The sequence below is a fragment of the Meleagris gallopavo genome, chromosome 14, assembly GCF_905368555.1.
Source record: "Meleagris gallopavo chromosome 14, MGAL_WU_HG_1.1, whole genome shotgun sequence".
In the NCBI taxonomy this organism is placed as follows: Eukaryota; Metazoa; Chordata; class Aves; order Galliformes; family Phasianidae; genus Meleagris; species Meleagris gallopavo.
The window spans coordinates 2,097,346-2,116,274 of NC_139417.1; the positions used below are offsets into that span (position 1 = coordinate 2,097,346).

The 18,929-nt window shown below is 65.5% G+C and overlaps 4 protein-coding genes across 13 annotated transcripts in view; 2 read left to right on the forward strand and 2 right to left on the reverse strand.

Annotated features, from left to right (window-relative positions):
• The window catches only part of CDHR4 (cadherin related family member 4), a 32,853-nt gene extending 23,980 nt beyond the window's left edge, over positions 1–8,873 (reverse strand). Inside the window, exons 1-18 of one of the 6 annotated variants that reach the window (XM_085235829.1) lie at positions 8,671–8,873; positions 8,428–8,448; positions 8,062–8,303; positions 7,736–7,984; positions 7,542–7,637; positions 6,928–7,031; positions 6,721–6,857; positions 6,476–6,641; positions 6,248–6,398; positions 6,025–6,127; positions 5,553–5,768; positions 5,339–5,478; positions 5,058–5,202; positions 4,783–4,985; positions 4,572–4,711; positions 4,463–4,495; positions 3,783–3,901; positions 3,586–3,716 (exon numbers count right to left, since the gene is read on the reverse strand). In XM_085235829.1, the coding sequence (XP_085091955.1) occupies positions 3,661–3,716; positions 3,783–3,901; positions 4,463–4,495; positions 4,572–4,711; positions 4,783–4,985; positions 5,058–5,202; positions 5,339–5,478; positions 5,553–5,768; positions 6,025–6,127; positions 6,248–6,398; positions 6,476–6,641; positions 6,721–6,857; positions 6,928–7,031; positions 7,542–7,637; positions 7,736–7,984; positions 8,062–8,303; positions 8,428–8,448; positions 8,671–8,728 (2,379 nt within the window). In that variant the 5' untranslated portion in view covers positions 8,729–8,873 and the 3' untranslated portion in view covers positions 3,586–3,660. Of the gene's footprint in view, positions 1–3,585; positions 3,717–3,782; positions 3,902–4,462; positions 4,499–4,571; positions 4,712–4,782; positions 4,986–5,057; positions 5,203–5,338; positions 5,479–5,552; positions 5,769–6,024; positions 6,128–6,247; positions 6,399–6,475; positions 6,642–6,720; positions 6,858–6,927; positions 7,032–7,541; positions 7,638–7,735; positions 7,985–8,061; positions 8,304–8,427; positions 8,449–8,670 lie in introns of those variants that run through there. The other 5 variants (XM_085235828.1, XM_085235830.1, XM_085235832.1 and 2 more) reach the window with 5 other exon arrangements.
• Positions 8,874–8,954: 81 nt separating this feature from the next.
• On the forward strand, positions 8,955–11,047 carry INKA1 (inka box actin regulator 1). The gene is made up of 2 exons (XM_085235842.1): positions 8,955–9,340; positions 10,205–11,047. Exons 1-2 carry the CDS (start codon positions 9,290–9,292, stop codon positions 10,997–10,999), a joined length of 846 nt encoding a protein of 281 aa, XP_085091968.1. The 5' UTR covers positions 8,955–9,289; the 3' UTR covers positions 11,000–11,047.
• Positions 11,048–11,110: 63 nt separating this feature from the next.
• Positions 11,111–17,933, reverse strand: UBA7 (ubiquitin like modifier activating enzyme 7). Of its 5 annotated transcripts, none has more exons than XM_085235820.1 (23): positions 17,804–17,933; positions 17,570–17,726; positions 16,872–17,006; positions 16,701–16,807; positions 16,485–16,575; positions 16,214–16,355; positions 16,049–16,146; positions 15,813–15,959; positions 15,587–15,745; positions 15,324–15,431; positions 15,171–15,251; positions 14,954–15,103; positions 14,702–14,867; positions 14,428–14,624; positions 14,203–14,267; positions 13,923–14,115; positions 13,775–13,849; positions 13,457–13,643; positions 13,253–13,350; positions 13,091–13,177; positions 12,834–13,025; positions 11,508–11,710; positions 11,111–11,289 (listed from the first exon to the last, which is right to left on the reverse strand). In XM_085235820.1, exons 1-23 carry the CDS (start codon positions 17,830–17,832, stop codon positions 11,175–11,177), a joined length of 2,982 nt encoding a protein of 993 aa, XP_085091946.1. In that variant the 5' UTR covers positions 17,833–17,933; the 3' UTR covers positions 11,111–11,174. The 5 variants fall into 5 exon arrangements, with proteins under 5 accessions (XP_085091946.1, XP_085091947.1, XP_085091945.1 ...); XM_085235821.1 differs by having other exon boundaries at positions 13,923–14,100; positions 14,948–15,103; XM_085235819.1 differs by having other exon boundaries at positions 14,948–15,103.
• On the forward strand, positions 17,905–18,897 carry TCTA (T cell leukemia translocation altered). The gene is made up of 2 exons (XM_085235843.1): positions 17,905–18,206; positions 18,809–18,897. The coding sequence occupies exons 1-2, from the start codon at positions 17,905–17,907 to the stop codon at positions 18,849–18,851; spliced, it is 345 nt and encodes a 114-aa protein (XP_085091969.1). The 3' UTR covers positions 18,852–18,897.
• The last annotated feature ends 32 nt before the right edge of the window (positions 18,898–18,929 follow it).

Here is an 18,929-nt window from a genome sequence, read left to right on the forward strand (position 1 = left end):
TCACGAGGGAACTCCTTGCATTTAGTAGCTTGGTTCTTAATACGTTCTTTCTCAAAGAAAGAAGCCAGAAATTACAGACATTCCTTTAAGCCAAGTCATACAGGCACAGAGTAAGGGCTCTGCTGAACTGCCACACATCTGCAAACGTCACAGGTCGAGTTCAAACCTACACCCTGCCCAGCGCCACAACTGGACTGACACTGCCAACAGGAGAGAAAACACAGTCAGGCTGCAGCTTCCTGCCAGCAGTAACCTGCAGCCTTCCAAGACTCTGCAGCCCAGCATCAGCACTTAACTCTGCCACACGTATCAGCCATCCTAAAGCTACCTGATGGTGGATGGATTGGGGGAAATCTGGTAGCAGTGCGTTAAGTGCCTGGGTTACAACGCAGTGCCCGAGTAATGGCCCAGCAAGGCCTTCATCAGACACCCTACAGCTTCAGCCACGGGTGCAAGAAATATACCTGCTCAAGGGTAAAGGCTGTACATCTTCAACTTCAGGCTTAACACCTATGCTTCTTACTCAAAACACAACCCATGAGACCGCGTGCTCCACCTCATAACCCACTCGCCAGTTCCACAGCAACCTTGAGAAACAGACAAATAAACTAACAGACATCTCAAATGCAATCAAAGTCTATACAGGCCTCTGGTGATCTGTTAAAGCAGGAGGCTGTGTCCTGTAAGCAGATGGTCAGCAGCCAGCTCCCAGCCTGGGCAGGGCTCATCACCTCACGCTCATCGGGCTCCACAAGGTCACGTTTTCAGAGGTTAATAAATTTAATAAGCGCCATATGTGGGCGAGGGAACAAGAGGAGAAAACACTAGGAAGCTTAGCATAGACAAGAATAGCATGGAACTGCATGATTAAGAACAAATTATAATGCTTGTCGGGCAGGCTAATTAGCTGATTAAGGTTGCGGGTACAACTTCAGCTAGGGCATTTTCTGACCAGAGTGCTTGCTACCTTAACCTTGGCTTCACAATACTGGCAATGGAAACAGAGTAACGTGCAATTCTGTTGTCTTGTACAATCTGCCTCTAGAAGGGGGATCCCCCAGTGCACATCTAATCTTGATTTTGCCCTCCAGAATATTTTGAAAATAAGGACGTGTCCGATACTGCCATCCTTATGATGAAGCAGGTCATGCTACTACTCACAAAAACAGGAGGAAGGAAGTCTGGTCAGGGTGAATGTCTTCAGCTCCCTGGTCAAACTGGTAAGGCACAAACAGCTGTCAGCAGGGAGAGGGCATGACCCTCCTGTTGGCTGCAGACTTCAAGTATATGAGCTCAAAGCAACAGGAGCTACATGGAGAAGGTGGCACAAACTCCCAGGGACTAGAAGCAGATCCTAGAAACCTCTCTCATCTCACCAGTGATTCATGCTCACTTGCTCTTTTCAACATCAGAAACACACAAAACTGCCACAAGGGACTTGCTGGATAACCAGAGCATCAACCACCCAAGGAAAAACACATGCAGTGCTCAGAAGAGGTCCCTGTCCTTCCCAGTCCTACGGTCTTCAGAGATCCCAGTTATGACACTATATACTGACTTCAGCCTCGGGGAGCCAAAGCTCACTTCCCCTGCTCTACCTGAAGTCCTCATTAGACAGGAAGCAAAAGCAATGCCATGAAAAGGACACATCAAGTCAGCCCGATAGGCTCCAACCAGAACGGAACAGGTTGTTCATTCAAACATCTGGAAACGGTCGTGGTGAAAAAGCTGGGATGAGAATGAAATACTTCCTAAAGCTACTGGATGAAAATTTAGCAATAGAAATATTCAAAAGACAGAAAACATGAGCTTCATGTAGTTGACACATCCAGCCCCATGATGTCTTGGTACATAATGAGTTCACACTTAATCTTTTCAAAGTGCACCACTGCTTCCAGCTCTAAAATAGGGCACTTACCCCAGGGCAGTGCTAAGCTAACCCAGCCACAGGGAAACACCCCTCAATCTCAGCGACAAGGAACTGTTACGTAGGATTAAGATGTCCCACAGTAGGTCTGTTTAGGTTAGTGGTGATGACACCTAACAAATGATGCATCCAATTCTAAATCAAGCTCCTGCCAGGCTTTCAGGGAGAAGGCAGCTTGCCCAAAGCCTCAGCCCAGCAACGTACAACCAGAATAGAATATTATTCTACCTTGAAGCCCTGACCGCTAGCACACAGATCAGTCATCTGCTCAGACACGCTGCTTCAATAGATAAAGATGCTACAGTGCAGCTCATTGTTAGACATGCTGCCAGCCAACCCGACACAGCCCAGCCAAGAGACGCACACCACTACGGCCTCATACAGCGCTCCGTTAGCAAAGCTCAGTCCCGGGATTCAAACACCGAGCTGGGACAGCCGGCTGCGAGGGGAGGAAAGCAGAAACACGCAGGACAGGCCGGAACGACAAAAGCAGCGCACAGTGAAGCCCGCCGTTGGGGGCTTTGCTGATTCAGAGCTCTAAGATGGAGGGGCACGGAGCCTCGCAGCAGCTTGGATACAAAACCGAGCCCTTCCCAGAGACACACACACACACACGCACGCACACACACGGCACGGCGGCCGCTCGGACCCGCGGATCCCCGAGCACAGCCGGGGCAGCGCCGGCCCGACGGGAGGAGCGCTCAGCTCGCTGCCCGCGCCGCTCCCTCACCATGCCGCTCTCATGGCACCGCCGCGCTCCGAGGGCTCCTCGCCGCACGCAGCCTCTGCGGAAGGAAGGGCACAGAGGGAGGGCCGCTAGGGCTGCCGCCGGGCTCGCCGCACGCCGGGAGCCCCCGACTTCCAGCCCCAAACGGACCCGGCCCGGCTCCTCCCGCCCCGCCGCGGGGCCGCGCCCGGACCCCCACCCCTCCCCGCTCATCCTCCGCGCCGCCGCGCCGCTCCCCCCGTCCCATTCCAACCTACCCCGTCCCATTCCAACCCATCCCACCCCATTCCCTCCCCTTTCTCCTCGCGGGGCCGCGCTCCGTGCCCGGCCCTCAGCTCAGCCCGCCTCGCTCACCGGGGCGGCTCCGCCTGCCCGGCTGGGGGCTGGCAACCCCGAGCCCCCAGCGCCGCCGCCCGCTCCCCGCCGTTCGAATCAACAACAAGATGGCGGCCGTCGAGGGGGCGGTACCCCGGGGCGCGCCGTCATAGCAACCGCGCCGTCCAACGCCCGCCCCGCCGCGCTCTGCGGCAATCGGCAGCCGAGCCCCTCCCTCCGGGGGCGAAGCGGGCGCGTTGATAGGCCGGGACAGACGTCAGTCAAGCCTAAAGCCGTCCCGCCCCTTTCAGAGCGCGGACGGCCTCCGGATGGCCGCGCACGTTAGGCACACGTGACACCCTCCGACGGCCCGCCTCCCCGCGGGGCTCGCCGTCTCATTGGCCACCAGGGGGAGGACGCCGGACCAATGGGCGCTGCGCAGCGAGCGCGGGCCGCGGTGGGAGCCCCTCTATGGGCACGGCCCGAGGAGCGGAGCGGCCCCGCGGGGAGGGCGGCCGCACCTCGGTTCTGCCCTCTCGGCTCCCACCCGGCTCCGCTCGAGGCGCCGACCTCCTCCCGCTCCCCCAGGGCGCCCCGCGGCAGTCACGGCGCGGCGTGCGGTCTGTGCACCGTTTAATGGCCGCGCCCCGCGCACGGCGGGCGCTCGGGATCCCCGTCCCGCGTGGGGTGCTCAGATCCAGCGCCGTGCCCCGGTGACGCTGTTGAACAGATAGTCCCTGCCGGTCCCTGCGGGGGGAGCGGCGTTCAGCCCGTGCCCTCGGCTCCGTCCCCTCCCCCGGGGGCGGCGCTCACGTGGGTCCTGCGCGCGGCCGTCGAAGGGCTGCGGTGCCGAGAGCCGGGACGGGCTGCGGGCGGGAGGGCGGCTCCGCTCCTCCTCGCGGGCGCTGCTCTGCGCTGCCGCGTCCCGGGAGCTGCGGGGGAAAAGGGGGCGAAAGGAGAGCGCTCCTCACCCAGGAGCGCGGGTCCCGCCGGATGGCACCCCGGGTGGCTCCGAGCCACGCGTGTCACCCGGAGGCTGCGCCCGCTCTCCCAGCTCCGTGCCGATCCGTGACGTCGCGTATCGCTGGGTTATGTGGCTGTAGGCGGCCGTCGGCCACCCCGAGTGCTGATGTGGCTCCTCCTCGCTATGCGGATGCCTGCTGTGGGCTGGGAATGGCCCTGCCGCCCCTCAGGCTCTCCCTCCACAGCCTCTCAAAGCCCCTTGTCACCCCTTTCTCCAGCTGGTGTCAGGAACAACCCTCGTGTTGCACTGTGCCACCCTGCACAGTTTCTGCCCCCAGCCTGGCCACTGGCATAGCCATTCCCCGGTAAAACCGCCATCCCTGTGCTCGTTGCTCCGTGCCCTTACTCTAAAGCAGAGGCTGCTCCTCAGAGCAACTCCCTGGTGACATCAACATCCCCTCCCCAAGTGCCACGTCCCCCATATGGCTGCAGGGTCACCACGGGAGTCTTCACCACTGCCCAGCACCCACCTCTCGCTCAGAAGCACCTTGCTGGGGTTTCGGCTGCTGCAGGAAGAACAGAAAGCAGCCCTGAGCCCCCAGCTCACTGTGCTGTGCCATGCTGCGGGCTAGGGCTCACCTGTGCAGCACACCGTGTGCCACACAGCACAGGCTGGCCAGGAACAGGACACCGGTTGCAGTCAGCACTGCCACAAACCAAGCTGGTGGGAGCCAAGCCAGCTCCGTCCGCCTGACCACCAGCGGCTCCTTCTGCAGCGTCTGCAGAGGCAGAGGTGAGGGGCCAGGTGGTGTCCCAGCCTGAGGCACCCGGGCCATGGGATGCTGCTCACCGTGTGCAGGGTGGTGGTGCTGGGTGGCGCTGGGGTGCTGCGGGGTGTGACGTGCACCACCAGTGCCAGCACAGTGCTGCGGCGTGGGGACCCAGTGCTGCCCCACACCTCCACCAGAAGCACGAATGTGCGGGGCTCAGCCAGGCCGTTGGGGATGTAGGAGAGCATGCTCCCCTCCTGCCGAAAGTGCCCATCCTCATTGCCTGCATAGGAAGGTCTGCTCAGCACCCCGGCCGTGCTGAAGAGACGAGTCACAGCGCTTGGCTGTTCCTCACCTCCAACAATGGCATAGGACAGCATGGTGCCCTCCGGGTCCCCACTGCACACCAGGTGGGTGACAGGCTGCTGGCTGCCTGTCCCAGCTGTGATCCGCAGCTCCTGCACCTCCGGGTTGCACAGCGGTGCCCGTTCAGGCATGGCCTGCCGGGAGCAGAGGTGGCTCACCTCCATCCCACCCGGTCCCTGTGGGTACCTCCAGCCCAGAGCCACCCCTGGGGCAGCCACAGGGATGCAGCACAGCGCCTGCGCTGGTGGCACCCCGGTGTCACGCTCACACCTGCAGGCGCACGGCCACATCACACAGGCGGCTCCGCCGGTTCAGTGGGTCCAGATCATTGTAGGTGTCTGTCAGCCGCACCGTCAGCCGGTAGCCAGCACGCCGCGGGGGGCTGAGGGGCCCCACCACACGGATCTCACCTGTGGAGTCGTGTGAGCTCTCTGGCACCCGTGGGTGCCTGGGCTGTGGGGCAGGGGAAGGGCTGGGCACTCACCGGTGCGTGCATCGATGGAGAAGGGCTGTGCAGGGCCAGTGCCCCCCTCCAGGCTGTACTCGAGGCTGTCTGGTGGGCGGTCACGGTCAGTGCCAACCACGCGCCCCACGATGCTGCCAAAAGGTGCTGTCTCTGACACGGTGAAGATGATGCCATTGGGGCACTCCGGCGTGAATTCGTTGACGGGTATCACTGTCACGAGGACGGGTACGCGGGCTGTGCAGCACACAGCAGCTCAGCTGCACTGGCACCATCCCATGGCCCACACTGCACTGGGCATGCTCCATAAGGACACTGGAACGATGCCACACTGGTGCCCTAGGGGTTGGGTATCACTGGGGCCACAGGAGAGGAGTATTTCCTCTGCTGTGTGTTGGTTTGGGGGTCAAAGGGAGCTTTGCACGTCTCTGCTTTGACCTCCCCCAGGGTGAAGGGGACGTGACCACAGGGTGCAGGGGATATGGGCACTCACTACTCCTCAGAGGCTGTCCCCCAGCTGTCACTACAATAGTGGCTGTCAGCTGGAAGCCCACAGCAGCCATTGCCTCGGTGTCGTAGTCCAGAGTGGTGTTGACCTGCCAAGCCATGGTGTCCTGTAGTGCTGGGCATCCCCCAGAGCCACAGCCTGCCATGCCGCTGGGTGCCAGAAGGACCCTGCTCCCCAATGGGGGCTCACCAGCTCTGGCCCCACACACCTTCAGCTGTGGCCCCTCCATGCGGAAGTGGGAACGAGAGCCTGGTGGCCCCTCCAGCGTGTAATGCAGGGACTCGTCATCGCCAGCAGGGTCAGTGCACCTCAGTGTCACCAGCGTGCTGCCAGGGGACACGGTCTCACGCACCTGGGACCTGTGTGGGAGTGGCTGCTGCTCAGTTCCACTTCCCAAGCACTGTGGAGCATCCCCCTCAAAACCCTTGAACTATACACATAGAGGGCTGGCACACAGGACGGTGCCCGCTGGTCTGTCCCCTGCACGGTGACATTGAGCATGATGGTGTCCTGGTCAGAGGGCTGCAGCGCGTTGTATGCCTGGATGAGGAGGTGTGCACCGGCCACCTCCAGCTGACGCGTGCTGCGGATCTCACCCGTCACTGCAGGAGGTGGCACAGCCTTGAGCCAAGCACAGGGATGGGGATAGAGCAGCCACGGGGACCCTGCCACCATGCTCACTTTCATCGATGGTGAAGAGTGCTGGCGATGTGGGAGCGAGGATGGTGAAGCGGATGTTGGCCCCGCTCGCACGGACCTGCGTGACCACTACCAAGGGGCCAATGCCCTCCGGCACCACCACGTCCCGCTGCGGAGCACTGCGGGCACAGCGGGCAGTGTGGCACAGCCTGGTGCTACCAGCACTCCCACCCACCCTGCCTCACTCACAGGATGGTGACACGGGGATGGCGCGATGGCAGCACTTCCACTGTCACGACCCCACTGCAGTTCTGCCCATGCCGGTCCATCACCTCTATCTCCAGCCTGAATGTCTGCGGGCAGCACAGGGGTGGCTGTGAGACAGCTGGGAGTGACACTGCCATCGGGGATGAGGATGGAGATGGAGACAGGAATGAGGACCTGTGGAGTTGGAGGATAGGGGTAGGATGGAAGCAAGGATGGAAATGGGGGTGGGGTCAACAATGAAGGAGGAGACAGGCATAGGAATGGGGAGGGAAACAGGCAGGATAGGGACAGAGATAGAGGCAAAGATTGGGGATGGAGAAGGCCATGAATAGGGCTTGGGTTAGGAATAGGAATGAGAATAGGGATGAGGATGAGGAGACTGGAATGGGGATGGGAACAGGAACAGGGATGAGGATGAAGCCAGGAATGCAAATAGGGGCAGGGATGGGATACAGAAGGGGACAGAGCTGGGGGTAGGGACAGGAGGAGGAGAGCTGAGCACTCCTGGGGTCTGTCTGGGGGGAGCAGGACACAGAGCTGTGTGTGGTGCCAAGAAAGGCGGTGACAGTGCTGTCAGCGTGGGGACTCGTGCCCACCTGGGTGTCCTTGCTGGGGCTGAAGCCACCATCAGGCGCCAGCACCAGGCCCTGATGGGTCAGCGTGAGTGGTGTGCCACTATTTCTCAGCTGGAACTGTCAGAGGAGAGATCAGAATTCCATCCCTTTGCCCGGCTGTCCCTTGGGTCTGCTCCCTTTGGGAGGCTGTGGGACACGGAGCAGCTGGCACTCACCATCAGCCCACCCGGTGGCTGTGCCTGCACCACATACAGGGGCGCACGGGGTGCCACGTCTGCCGACACCCGCACCACGTCCCCACCAGTGCTGGCAAACGGGAAGCCACAGCGCAGAGCCTGCCTCGATGTCACCCGCACATACAGCTGCCCTGTCACCTCCTGCTCGCCGGGACAGGCAGCATGCAGCATGAGTGCGTACCAGTTCACCTGGTGGGCATCGAGCTCTGCGCCAGCACGCAGTGTCACCTGTGTGGGGACACGGTGCTCAGCGGGGACACGCTGCTCAATCCTGGGGTGTCCAGCTCCCTGCCCCCCAGCTGTACCTCTGCCCTAAATGTGGAAGTGGGCACACCATTGGCACTGATCGCAATGGGGTTGAAGGGGTGGCTGGTATCGGCGTTGCGTGGGGTGACACTGGAGCCCACGGGGACAGCGGACTCGACGCGCTGCAGCGTGACTTGGGGGCTGCTGCTGGCATTGCTGCAGGACACAGCCACAACGGCCACGCGGGCGCCCGGTGCAGCGTCCTCACTCAGTGTCACTATGCGTGGCAGGTCGGGCAGGGCTGGTGGGACACCCCAGGATTGGCCTCGCGTGGCCACTGCCACCAGCAGCTCACACGGCTGCATCAGGGAACTAGGTCCTGTCCCCTGTCCCCTTGGGGGTATGGATGGCCCCGCTGCTCTTACCTGCTGACTTTACAAAGGCCCCTGCAAAGAGCAGAGTGTCACTGCAGCCTGCCAGGCTATCCCTGTAGTGCCCCAAGGGTGCCCCGGAGATGTCCCCAAGATACCCCTGATGTGTCCCAGACTCTGAAGCTGCCACCCCCTGTGCCCATCCGAGGGTGGGCATCCGGGGACATCCAGGGGACCCTGCTCCCCGACCCTCTTCTTTTAGTTCCTTTGGGTGCTGCTGAACCCCAGGGTGCCTACCTGGGGCACGGAGGAGGAGGAGGAGGAGGAGGAAGGTGAGGTGTCCGTACGTGCCCATGGCTTGGCAGCTGTTTGGGACAAGCCGGAGCGCGTTGCCACGGGCGTCGGGCACCACCCACGCTCGGCGTCACGCCGGTCACCGCGGCTCCCAGCCCAGCCCGGAGTGGGAGGGGGTCAGGTCACGGCCCCGCTGCGGCCGCCGATCCACGCCGCGCTCTCGAGAACCGGCAGAATTACCGGGCGGCTAATTGTAACCCTTCATTAGCAAACCAGAGCGGCTAATAGCCGGCAATTAACAGGCGCTGGGGGAGCGCGGGCGGGCGGCGGGTCTCCGCTCCCCTCCCGCTCGGAGCCCGGCGCCCGTAACGGGGCCGCCTCGCCCCGCGGGTCGTGTCCGGGCGCGCCGAGCGGGGCCCCGGGGCGGCGGGCGGGGCGGGGCGGTGCCGGTGCCGGTACGGCCCGAGCTCACGTTACGGCGGTCCCATTGGCTGCGGCAGGCGGGGCGGCGCCGCGGCGGGAGGCGGCGGGCAGGGCCGGGGCTGAGCCGCGCTCCGCTGCTCCGCGGGGCCGCGGCCGCTCCGCTACCGGCACCGGCACCGGGAGCGGGGCCGGGCCGGGGATGCACAGCGCCCGTCTGGACGGCGGCCTCGGGCAGCGCCGCGTCGAGTCGGTGAGTGCCGCGGGGTGCGGGAGGACGGACGGGTGGCGGCGTGTCGGGGCGCGGGGCCGCGAGTGACATCAGCGCGGTGACATCACGCGTGGGAGCACCGCGCGCGGGACGCGGGGCGCGGGCGGGGGGCGCGAGGCCGGAGGGGAACGAGCGGCGAGCTGTCAGCCGCGGTCCCGACCCGAGCAGCACCGGGAACCGCGGAGCCCCTCCCGCCCCGCGCCCTCCCCGCGCCCCACGGCTCCCGCGGGACAGGGCGGTGCGGGGTGGTGGCACGGCGCCAGCCGGGACCGGGGAGAGGGGAGAAGGACGTGGGGACAGGGGAGAGGGGACGAGGCGCTGTGGGCGGTGGGACAGGACGCTGAGCGGGCCGCCCTGCGCGCTCGGCTTTCCGCGAGAGGGAAGCGGACGTAACAGCCAGCTTTTGGGCTCAGACAATAGGAATTCAAGAAAGAGGAGCGGCCCGGCCGTGGGGACGGGGCGCTCCTTCCGCTGCCGCTCGGCAGCGCTCCCCGTTCCCCCGCCGCCCCTCAGCCCCGCGCAGTCGGGGTGCGCCGAGCCCGGGGCGAGCGGGCCCGACGGCGCCCGGCGTCCTCGAGCGGAGGGCCTTTCCTGGGGACGTCGCCCCGTCCCGTCCCACCGATCGGGGTGCCCCGTGGCGGCGAGGGGCCTGGGCGGGGGCGCGGGGCTGCTACGTGCCTCGGCCCCGTGTCACTTCCCGCAGGCACGGCCGGGCTGGGCGCCGCGCGCTCTCTGACGTGCCGCCGCACGCCGGCCGGGGCTGCGGGAAAGCAGAGCCCGGGGCCGCGGGCGAGCCGAGACCTGCGCCCGCCGCCGGCCCGACGCTGAGCCGCCCTCTCCCCGCAGCGCTGCCGCTGGGAGCACATGCCCGGCACGCGGCCGGCCGAACGCGACCCCCTCCCCGCGCCCCGCCGCCCCGGCTCGGCCTGCGACGAGGAGGAGCAGGGGGGTCCGGCCGCCCGCTCGCCCCCCGCCAGCGTGCGCAGCCTGGAGTGCGACTCGGGCTACTCGGAGGCGTCGGGGGGCACGTGGCGCGAGGACGAAGCCCCGGTGCTGCGGCGGCACCCCCCGCCCTGCCAGCGGGCGCACCGCCTCTCCGCCGGCACCCCCGCGCCCGCCCCCGCCCGCCGCGCCCGCCCCAAATCCACGTCGGACGCCTGCCTGGAGCAGTGGCGGGCGCTCGAGCCGGCCGACGGGAGGGACTGGACGGTGTCGCTGCTGTCGCAGAGCCGCAACCGGCAGCCTCTGGTGCTGGGGGACAACTGCTTCGCCGACCTGGTGGAGAACTGGATGGACCTGCCCGAGGTGGGCGCCGAGCCCCGCCGTCGACCGCCCGCCGAGTCCTCGCGCCGCCTGGGCAAACCTCCCGCCTTCCTGCTCAGCCTCTCGGGCAACGTGCGCCGCAAGCTGGCCAGCATGGCCCGGCCCCGCGCCGCGGAGGGAGCCCGGCCGGGGGGCCGCGACCCCGCCAAGCGCCTGTCGTGCCCGCTGGGGCTGGGCGGGCAGCCCAAGGGAGCCTGCTTCCACCAGTCCCACAGCAACATCGCCCAGCTGGCCACGGACTTCCACCGCTTCACCGCCCTCATGAACAGCCGCAGCCGCCAGCCCATTATCTGCAACGACGTCATCGGCTACATCTAGCCCTGCCACCCCCTCCCCGCTGTAAATAAACCCCCATTTTGTATGAAACGGATGCTCGGCAGCCTTTGTGGGGCGCAGCACGAGCAGAGGGTGCAACGCAGTGAGCACGTGTTGCAGCTTATCCTGCAGCTTTTATTGCGTGGGGCAGGCGGTGACATCTGGGCACCCTGCAGGCTCAGGGCAGGGTGCAGAGAAGTGGGGGGCAGGCGTCCTCCAGCTCATCTCCGGCACACACGTATTGCAGCTCCAGCTGCTGCGGCTCTGCGGAGCGCTCCACACCATCTGACAGCCTGCAGCCAGGAAAGGAACGGTGTGCTGGGCCCCTCAGGCTGGGAAAGCCACACTGGGCTGGACCCCAGGCCCGCTCCCTAGCCCCTACGGTGGGGGGCCGGCGGGGGTCCAGCAGAGGAAGCGCTGCCGGCGGCAGGATGTTTACTCTGCAGCTGGAGCGGAGCAGGAGAGATGGGGGCCCTGCAGCAACAGGGCACGGCCAGAGCCGGCTGCCTACCTCTGCGCCTGCTGCCGTGCCCGCGTCTCCTCATCCTCCTCCCCATCATACAGCATGGTGCTGCCACGCAGGAGCTTGGTGACGGTCCACCTGTGCTCCTCCTGCAGCCAGGCCAGTAGCTCCCGCACCGTCATCGCCTGCCCGTCCTCCCCAATAGCACGCACCTCCAGCCGGTCCCAGCAGCTCCACTCCTTTCCCCGGTACTGCAAGAGGAGCAGAGAGAATGGACCAGGGCTGTGGACAGGGGTTTGAGGAGAGGGGGTTCGGGGACAGGGAACTGGGAATGGGACACGGCCACCCCCCATCACCGCTGGCCTCAACCACGCACAAAGCCCCATTGACGAGCAGTCCAGCCCCACACAATCGCCTCTTCTTGTGCCTGTGGCCCCCGGGGGTTTTGTGACCCTGGCTGCGGCCCGAGTGCAGGATGCGGCCCCAGCACTTGGCATGGCTGTCCACCATCTGCCCCCGCTGCAGGCAGCGCAGCGCTGGCCCCGGCCATGTCCCGCGGATGCTGGCAATGGGCCGCCCTCGCGTCCTGCCTTCTGCTGCCTGTGCCGGGCGAGGCCTTAACCCCATCCGTACCACCACAGCCACACGCACACCATGGCCACCAGGCCGCGGCCACAGCCTTGGTGGGCTCTCAGGACCCCACGGTGCCACCGGGCACCGAGCCATAGGACAGCGCTCCTACCACATCCCAGCACGAAGCGTCACGGAGCAGCACTGGGAGTCCCAGAGCAGGATGCTGGGCACAGATGGGGACCGAAGGGCACAGAGCACCAGAGCAACATCCTCTGTCCTGACATGGTGCCAAATGCATCCAGGCTGCCCTTAGGCTATGGCACAGGACTGGGGAGCAGGGCACAGAAGCAGGAGGGTCGTGGGGCGGCTGGGCAGCCTGAAGCTGAGCTGCAGCCGGCATGGAGGCGATGAAGGCCCTTTTCCTCCCCCTCTTCCTGCCCCCGGCCCTGGGCCCCCCGGGCCAATCTGGTTCCAATCGGCGCTTCCTGCCGCGCAGGAAGGGCTGCCTCGCACGCCATAAACCCCCAGACAAAGGGGCCTCTATCACCCAGACGGTCCCAATCTGGGCCTGCCCCCCCCCGCCCCTGATGCGGCTTTGCTTTCCCCCCTCTGGCAGAAAGGGGGGGACCCCGGCTCTGCTCCCCCCACAGCCGCAGGCAGCCCCGGGCCCGGTGCCAGCTGCTCGCCGGCTGCTGCAGCTGCTTCCCATCAGCCAGATGCGAGTGGCTGCTGCAGCCCTGCACACACTAGCCGTGGGGCACACCGTGGGGCTGCTGGAGCGCCTCAGGGAGAGGGTCCTACCCAGTATGTGAGGGCTGGCGGGGGCTGGATGCGGAACAACAGGCATACAGACAGGAACAGGTTGCTGTTGCGGTAGCATTGGAGGTCCCGGCATCTCCACACCAGCTTGTAAACCTCCAGGCACGCCAGGGCAGCCACGGCTGCTGTGGTGGTGATGATAGCGGGCAAAATGCGCCCAGCAATGCGCTGGCTCTGAGGACAAGAGGGGTGTCACCAGCTGCCCTGTGGGGAGGGGGACCGTCGGGGTTGGCACTCACCGTCAGCCGGCTCGCAGGTGGGATGCCGTAGTTCTCTGCACGCAGGTTGGATGCAGCCGTGATGAAGCTCAAGTGGAGGTCACTGTCCTGCAGGGAAGAGCGTGGGGACATGGGCATTCCATGGGAAGCGGTGCCACCTCCCCAAGCCTGCAGACACAGTACCTTGTCATAGTGGATGGGGTCCATTGCCTCTGTGCCCCCTCCTAGCTCCTGTTTCCACTTCGCCAGCTCTTGCATGAGCTCCAGCATCTGTCCAGGCTCTGGAGACGCAGGGGCACAGGCCAGGAACCCGTTATCACAGCTGCACCTCCTGGCCCATGCCTCTTCATCGGGTTTTAGGGGGATACAGACATGCAGTAGCTTTACCCAGAGTCTCCTCCACCTCCTCCATGCCGTCTGCTGTGGGGACGTAGCGCCCGTCCTTGGGCACGAAGGGTGGCAGCACCATGTTGCAGAGAACATCCCGCGTGGCCACTCGGTCACCACAGGATGGCAGCCTGTAGGTGTGAGCCAGGAGGTGGGCAGCAGCCTCCACATATGCCAGGTGGGTATCCTGCAGTAGAGAGGGAGATGGAGGTGCCGCTCATCCTCCGTGCTGCAGAGCTCATTCAGATTGTCTGAGCAGCTCTGCTGCGCTCAGTGCCCACCAGCAGTTCTCCCAGCCCCATATCTCCATGCACTCACATTGCTGGGGTCAAACGTCAGTGGGTGGGGACACCTCCTGTCCCCCGACCAGAAGGGCACACCGGGGCTGGTTTCCTGCCACAGGGAAAGCAGAGTCAGGGTTAGGGACGCCTCTTCAGCAAATGGCACAAGGGGGACCCAAGCTCACGTGCGAGGGCGGCACGTCGTGCAGCAGCTGTGTGATGCTGTTGTGGTAGCGGAGCTGCCAGTGCTGGCAGGCCCAGCGCACGCAGTCCCCCCAGTCCCGCGGCCGCTCCTGCAGGCTCCTCTGCACCTGCTTGGGCACCACCATGCCCTCCCATCGCACCGGCTCATCGGGCAGCTCCCTGCAAAGCCAGGCACTACCAGCATGCCCGCAGTGATGCCACATGCAGGACATGGCCGTCTGTCCCTTGACCCTGGCCCCCGAGCAGTGAATCTGTACTCACCCCAGGAAGCGGTTCACGCTCTCTGCAGGCAGCTGGAAGAGCCCCTCGAATTCATCACGAGCCCACTGCATTGAGGGGACAGGGCTGAGTGCTGAGTTCCCACACTGTGACCCTTCCCCATTCACCATGATGGTGATATCCAGGCAGGAAGCAGCTGGGGCCACATCCTGCCGGTGGGATGGGATGGGACACCAAAGGGCCAGGTGCAAGGATCCGCATCCATACCAGCAGCGTATGCTCGATGGCACAGGGGAAGAAGCGCAGTGTGCACAGTGGGAAGCTCCTATCTGTAGGGTCGCTGCTTGGCTCCAGCGGCTGGCTCAGGGGGGGCACCATGGCCAGCACATTGCCCTTTGCCCCCTCTGTGCCCGTGTCCAGCAGCGCCGTGCGGGAGCGGATGCAGCAGCTCTCCAGGTAGGCGCCTGTGGGGAGTAGAGGGGATGCATCCATCCTGGTAGCACGGGGACAGGGCTCATCCCTGCCCCACCTAAGCACTCACGGGCCGTCAGAGTGTCCAGGGCACTGACAACACCGTCCAGCCGCTGGAAGAAGGTGTTCCCAAAGAGCTTCTCGGTGCCGGGGCCCAGCTGGACCTGGTGGGCTGTCACCTTGATGTCCGGGTTCATGAGCCGTACAGCGGCTGCAGCCACATCCGCTTTGGGCTTCTGCAGGACACAGAGCGGGGACGGCTCTCTCCTGTCTCACATCCCCGCACCGCCCACGTCCTCCCCTGGGAGGAGCTCACCCCCACGTCAGCCTCACGGAAGAGAAGCTGCCGGTGCAGGTTGGAGTGTGCGACTGTGTCCATGTCGGTGACGGTGATGTCCCCGCCCGGCCCCGCTGCCAGCCCCATCATGGCAAAGTTCTTCAGCAGCTCGCAGCCGATGGCGCCGGCTCCCACCTGCAAGGCACAGCCGCTGCACCCCAAAGCCCCAGCTGTGCCACGCCACTGCCCGCACCCTGCTCACCACAAAGTACTTCTGGCGGCCCAGCTCCTCCTGGAAATCAGCCCCAAACACGGCAATCTGTCCATCGTAGCGGGATCCCCTCTGCCGGGAGAGGGATCGGTGTAAGTGGGGGTGGGCACAGCATCGCGGCACCCAGCGGCAGCGGGCACTCACCGGGGCACAGTCCTCCGGCGTCAGCCCCGCAGCCCCCTCCACGGCCAGGCACTCCAGGGCATCAAAATAAAACCACTGATCCAGGGGCAGGAACTTCCCCGTGACGGCCTGGGGCGAGAGAGGTGCCCGTGCCCAGCATTGGCACCACGTCACCCCGCCCAGCACCCTGCTCTGAGCACCCGGTGTCCCCAGGAAGGCAGCAGGTACCCTCTCGTGGCCACCGAGCGCTTGGGGACAGCAGAGCCCGCCGCACGCCCGCTCACCTTCATCGCCTCCTGGGCAGCCAGCGCGCCTATGAAGGATGCCACCGGGCACAGCTCCCCAGCGCTGACGCTGGCGAACGCTCGCACGACGTCCTCATCCAGGGGGCCCAGCGCCAAGCCCAGCTCACGTGCCAGCTCCAGCACACGCTCTGCGTCCTCCTGCAGGCAGAGGGGCAATGGCAGTGCGGTAGGGGGCACGGGCTGGGGGAGCTGGGAGGAAACTCACAGATGCCCGGGGCTGGGGCAGGCGGCCCCGCTCTTGGCAGAAGACGTGCAGGGCCTGGAAGGCAGCGTGCAGACTGCGGCTGCGCAGCAGCTCTGTGGAGCTCCTGGCCTGGATCCTGGGCATCGCCAGCGCCTGGCGGAGGGGCTCCTGCTGACACAGCATGGGGACGGTGGGGACACGGTGGGGGCACGGGGCTGCTGCTGGGGGTGGCACTGCCGTGGCACAGGGGCACGTACATACGAGCGCTCCTGCCGTGGCCGCACCTCCGAAACCCGGCCCCCACCGCAGTATGGCGAGAAGGTGCTTGTGTCACCAATCTCCAACCTAAAGCCATCTGGGGAGCAGGGGGGGATGGGTGTCACGGTCACCACCAGGGACCCCCGCAGACCCCAGGCACTCACCCAGCACGCGTACAGGGCAGGGCTCGCTGCTGTTCAGCTCCACCATGCCCTCCACACCAGAAAACACCACCCGATCACCGTCACTGAAGCGGTGGCCATAGTTCTTGTCTGCCCCTGCGCATGTCACGATCCCCGGGTTGCCCTGAGCAGAGGAGATGTGAGCGTGCAGGTTCAATCCAGGCAGCACAAGGTATCAAAGCATTTTGGGTCAGAGACATGGAGCTGAAAAGCCATCATGCAGGGGTGCGGGGACAACCACAGAGCTTCCAACCTGGGAGATGTGCTGCACAGTGGCACAGAGCGGGTCCCCTTCCACTGGGTCATGGACAACAAAGTGCTCCCCAAAGTCACAGAAGAGCTGCCTGGACACAGACAATGCAGCTCTGAGAGTGGGCACGTCCCACCCACCAGCAGGTTGGGGACATGGAAGGACAGGGCAGGGTAAGAAGGGGCAGCCACCTGGTGCCACACAGTGCTAAGCCCTTACCCTGCCAGCCCTTTGGCATCGGCCACGATGAAGCAGACACCTTTGGCATGGCAGATGTCCCCAACACGGAGTTGCTCCTCCAGCGGGCACTCGGTCAGCACCACCACCTGTGCAGGGCTGTCAGTGGACACTGGAGCCCCATGGCACCCCTGGGCTGGGGGCCAGACTCACCTGGAAAGCAGTGAGGAACTCCTCCGATAACTCCCCAGAGTGCACTGACAATTCCACATCAGGGTTCAGTGCGGCCAGCAGCCGCTGGGATGCCTCAGCACCGTTCTGGCCCGCGCTGCACTCCCCCTGGAGGAACTGTGGGGCAGCGGCACTCGTGGGCTTGGGGCACCGATGGGGACCAGACCAGGAACAGAGAGCCCACAGCCCACCCCTAGCATAGGCACCTCCATTCCCACTGGGACAAGGATCTCCCAGCTGTACCCATTCCCATGGCTCCTCCATACCCACTACTGGAACCCCCAGCCCTGCACCTTCTTGCACCCACAGCCGAGGTCCACTTCCCAGACCCCCACCCATCCCTGTACCCCTGCCCACAGCCACACCCATTAACGGCTGCCCATACTCGCACTCATTATCAGCACCCCCAGCCTGTACCCGCGTTCATTCCCGGAACCTTCGCCCATACCCACGCCTCACCAGCACCCCCACCCATACCATACCACCATACCACCAGCAGGATCCACATCTATAACCATTACCGAGCAACTCACACCCCTTACTGGGACACATCCCCACACCGGGATGCCGCCCTGTACCCATACGCGTTCTCCCAACCCCCCGGACCCATTTAACGGGACAGCACCCACATCCAGCCCCCAACAGCACCCGTACGATCGCCGTGACCCCGCACACCGTACCTGCACCCCGCCCGGCGCCGCGCCGCTCTCGTGCAGGACGACCCTCCGCGCCCCGGCCAGCACCAGCGCCGCCGCCGCCTGCGCTCCGACCCCGCGCAGCCCCCCCACCAGCACCGCGGCTTCCCGCAGCCGCCGCCCGCCGTCGCCCAGCACCAACCTGCGGGGCACGGCGGCGCTCAGCGACAGGAAGGCGGCCGGCCGGCCGGACCCCGCCGCCCCCGGCCCCGTACGCACAGCTGCCGGGAGTAACGCGCATCCGCCATGCCGCCGCCCCGCCCCGCCGCGCCGCGCCGCGCTCCGCCCCGTCCGGTCCGGTAACGGCGACGGCGGCGGCGATGGCGGCGGTCTGGGAGACGCTGGGCGCGCTGGGCCGGGAGCTGGCGGCCGAGTGGGCGACGCAGGACGTGCGTGCCGCGCTGTGCCAGCTGCTGCTGCTGTGGCTGGGGCTCAGTCTGATGGCCACCCGCCTGGCGTGGCGCGCCTACGGCGAGGAGGTGGCCGCGCTCTGCTACCGCCCGGCCGCCCGCCGTCCCCCCGCCCCGGGCACCGACGGCGGCCCCGCGCCCGCACGGCCCCGCGCGCACTCGCTGTCCCCCGCCCGACGCGACGGCGCCGCCGAACGGCACTGCCCGCCCCGGTGAGTCCGCCCCGGCCGCGTCCGTGTGCCCCCCGGCACCGCGCGTCCCCGTCCCGGTGCGTCCCAGCGAACGTCTCCCCCCGCCCCGGCTCCCCGCAACTGTGTATCCCGCTACGTGCCCCCCCCGTGCCGCTGTCCCACTGCCTCCCGGTGCCCGTCCTCGTCCCCAACGTGCCCCAGCATGCAGCCCCTGCTGTGCCCCCAGAGCCGCCTGCCCTCCCTGTGCCACCACCCCGGTGCACCCTCACTGGGTCCTCGCGCATCACTGTGCCCACCCAGCGTGTGCCTCCCTGCTGTGCTCCCGGCCCACTGCCCCCTCAGGATGTGCCCCCAGACAAGTCCCCACCCTGGTGTGCCCCACTATGTGCCCCACAGCCCAGGGCATCCCACCGCCCTCCCACTCCCCTATTTCCCCCCCACTGTGTGCCCCAGCGCCCACTGTGCCCCAGTATATCCTCCCCAGTCCAGTTCATCACTGTGCCCTCCCTTTGGCTGCATCCCCCACTCCTGTCCCCATCCCCATGTGCCCCACTCTGCACCCCCCAGCCAGGTGCACCCACCACCCTCCCCATGTCCTCCCACTGACGCTGCCATCTCCGCAGGGACAGCACAGCAGCTGAGCCAGGGAAGACGCACCGCGAATGAGGAGCGCCTGCCACCAGCACCGCACCATTAAAGGACTGCACCCCCACCGCCCTGTGCTGCCCCAGTGCCAGATACGAG

Bases quoted from the DNA above. Each gene is read 5' to 3' on its own strand.
- INKA1 (XM_085235842.1), top strand. From the start codon at position 9,290: ATGCACAGCGCCCGTCTGGACGGCGGCCTCGGGCAGCGCCGCGTCGAG. The intron at 9,341-10,204 runs GTGAGTGCCGCG...CTCTCCCCGCAG, and splicing joins GGCAGCGCCGCGTCGAGTCG to CGCTGCCGCTGGGAGCACAT.
- UBA7 (XM_085235819.1), bottom strand. From the start codon at position 17,832: ATGGCGGATGCGCGTTACTCCCGGCAGCT. The intron at 16,356-16,484 runs GTTGGAAGCTCT...TCCTCTGCTCAG, and splicing joins CTGTGCAGCACATCTCCCAG to GGCAACCCGGGGATCGTGAC. The intron at 14,868-14,947 runs GTGAGCTCCTCC...TGTGTCCTGCAG, and splicing joins TCCGTGAGGCTGACGTGGGG to AAGCCCAAAGCGGATGTGGC.
- TCTA (XM_085235843.1), top strand. From the start codon at position 17,905: ATGGCGGCGGTCTGGGAGACGCTGGGCGCGCTGGGCCGGGAGCTGGCG. The intron at 18,207-18,808 runs GTGAGTCCGCCC...CCATCTCCGCAG, and splicing joins GAACGGCACTGCCCGCCCCG to GGACAGCACAGCAGCTGAGC.